At 38.2% G+C, this 2,573-nt stretch overlaps 1 protein-coding gene across 1 annotated transcript; it reads right to left on the bottom strand.

Moving 5' to 3' along the window:
• Window positions 1-892: 892 nt before the first annotated feature.
• Window positions 893-1,878, bottom strand: LOC18423758 (cysteine-rich repeat secretory protein 55). Its single transcript, XM_006828355.4, has one exon. The coding sequence runs from the start codon at window positions 1,731-1,733 to the stop codon at window positions 948-950; it is 786 nt and encodes a 261-aa protein (XP_006828418.1). The 5' UTR covers window positions 1,734-1,878; the 3' UTR covers window positions 893-947.
• Between the last annotated feature and the right edge of the window lie 695 nt (window positions 1,879-2,573).

The raw sequence follows: 2,573 nt of genomic DNA, 5'->3' as shown, positions 1-2,573 counted from the left end.
AGGGGGATGGGTTGTGACAATCACATAATTAATAAATTATCTCTCGATGAACTTCAAAAGCTCTCTAGTCAAATGGATGGCTTATTGCAAAAATCAGAGAACGTGATCAATTTCTAGAGAGAGAAAGACAACATCAGAGGGCACATGAGCTATCAAAGAACATATCAAGAAGATCCGACGGTATCATGGTTCAATCAAACGGGTTTTATGACTCAGTCCAACTGGATAGGATCAAGGAATAATTGAGTAACAGATTCGTCTTGAGAATTGAAGACAACGCTTTAAGGATGAGGAATAGAATGACGAAAAATCTGGCTTTGATACAATGTGAAGAGTCTCAAGTTTTCCTGAAGAGACTCGGTGTCCATTAATTGATATGAATGTACAAATTTGTCTTTTATAGATAAATTATAGAAATAAAACACATGCATCTAAGCTATACCCAGACTTATCATAAAATACATGATATTGAACCTACTATTCCTATACTTATTGGTTACAACATATAGCTTCCATATTAACCGGATATACAATATATATCTTCATTTCATAACCTTTTGGGGATCTCAAGTGAGCTTTTGGTGATCTTTGCTCCCAACTTTAAATGATATATATAGCTTAGGACTCTATATAAGGGATCTTTAGTAAGCAATGCAACTGCAACGATATGAAAAGTACATTTGCATTTCAAGCTGCCTATACATAAAGGAAATTATTTGTTTGGTGGTTAGCTTGGTCTATAAAGTAGAGATTGGGATCCCTAATAGCATGGGACCGAGATCCCAAATTTATAAACCACCAGAGGTCCCTTTTTTGGGGCTTTGACCATACTCTTAAAAGAAAAGGAATCATCGTGTAGGTTGGAAGATCTTAGCATGTTAACAGAGAAAAAGGCATTAAATCCTCATAGAAATGCATCTTTTATTAAGGGAGTTGTAGAGACATTGTCAATTCCGTAATTTATGGTACACAGCATGGGAAGCATGGACCTCATCTCTTGTATAGAAACTAAGGGGGAGGAAGAAGGGGTATATCTCAAACCGCACTGAACAACTGCTATAAAACACCCGACACCCCTTCTTCCCGTCGCAGTAGCCGCCGCCGCCGAAGTTCGAAATAGCAATGGACAAACACTGTGCACATTGGAGCTTAGGCAAGTCTTGGGTGCACTGTACCAACCCATAGATGGTCACAAATGGTGCGAACTTGGTCTTTCCACTCCCAAAGCCCTTGTTACCGGGCTCCACTGCCTTCGCCGTGATCTTGTCCATCAAATCTCCGAGCTCCTTTGCAAACCTCTCCGGTTCTGTTACATTCTGTACGTTCCAATAGAAGATACCATACCCGGTATCCAGTTCTCCCATGAAATCATCAGTGTCATAACGAAGGAAACAATTGTCAAACCATATTCTCGCATCGGCTTCGTCGGGGCAGAGCTGGCGGATCTGTTTCGTCGCGTCACTCGTGCAAGATGAACAATCTTTGGGGCTAATGTCACCTCTGCACTGGAGGAGCCCATACACTCTCTCTTTGCCTTGGCCTATTGAGGCTGTGGCAAACCCGTTAGACGGGCCTTTAGTTTCCAGTTCCGATAGGACTAAGCCGATGTTGGTCATTGTGGATTTGTCTGAGATTTTCTTGTTGGAATTGCAAAATTCTCCTGTATGATCGGATCCGAGAGAGAGTTGGAGGAGAGCCAGGGTGAAGAGAGTGCAGAGAAGAAGTTTGGCCATTTTTGCAGGGAACGTGGTCTCTTCTTGATTTTGAAGTGGTATTATACCAGCTATTTTTGCAGGGATCGGGGTTTGTTCTTGATCTTGAAGTGGTATTTATTTTATCAGCTTTTGGTTTGAGTAGTGGGAATTAATGGTGGGCAACCCACTGCAGCCATTATTGACTTGATTATATTGGTGGACTTTTACTGGTGCAAATGGCCAAGGAGACTTTGAAATTTTCTCCCTCTCCCAATTTCTGATTATGTCTAATTTTTCGCACAATCGGTGCTGAAAAATCATTTGTACCGTATTGAGTGGATTTGGTCTAGTTACATTAAAAAAAAATAAAAAACTTTAAGAAATAGTAAAATAATCTCTAAAAAAAATCTTTAAAAATCAGAAAAAGTTCAAATGATTAACAATTATTAGGAGATTAAATGAGATCTATTTTTTTAAAAAAAAGGCATAAAAGATGGATTACTGAAAAATTGGATTTATAGCTGGCATATTTCTGAAAATTTTGTTTTTTAAAAAAATATGAAAGTTTTCAAAGGATCTTAAAAACTATCAAAATTAATGAAGTATTTACGATTAGACAAGGGTTTCCTTGTATTTTATTTTCTTTTTAACATTTTTAGCATTATTTGTGCCTGACGTGTTGTAATTCATTTGAGTGTAAGTTCGGCCAAGTCCCTGCATACTGGGCTTCAAAAAAGGACCACAAAAAACAGGAAAAGAAAATAAAAATAAAAATAAAAAAAAGGTCACCGGGCAAAATTTTCATCATTCAAGAGTGTAAACCTTCATGAAACATTTGCAGTATGTTCGAATCTCCTGCAGCAGGAATCATGAACGAAG

This window comes from Amborella trichopoda, chromosome 4 (genome assembly GCF_054954075.1).
Source record: "Amborella trichopoda isolate Santa Cruz 75 chromosome 4, AtrichopodaSantaCruz75HAP2 v2.0, whole genome shotgun sequence".
NCBI lineage: Eukaryota > Viridiplantae > Streptophyta > Magnoliopsida > Amborellales > Amborellaceae > Amborella > Amborella trichopoda.
The sequence above is the reverse complement of the archived record's forward strand: the minus strand, read 5'-3'. Positions and strand labels throughout refer to the sequence as shown.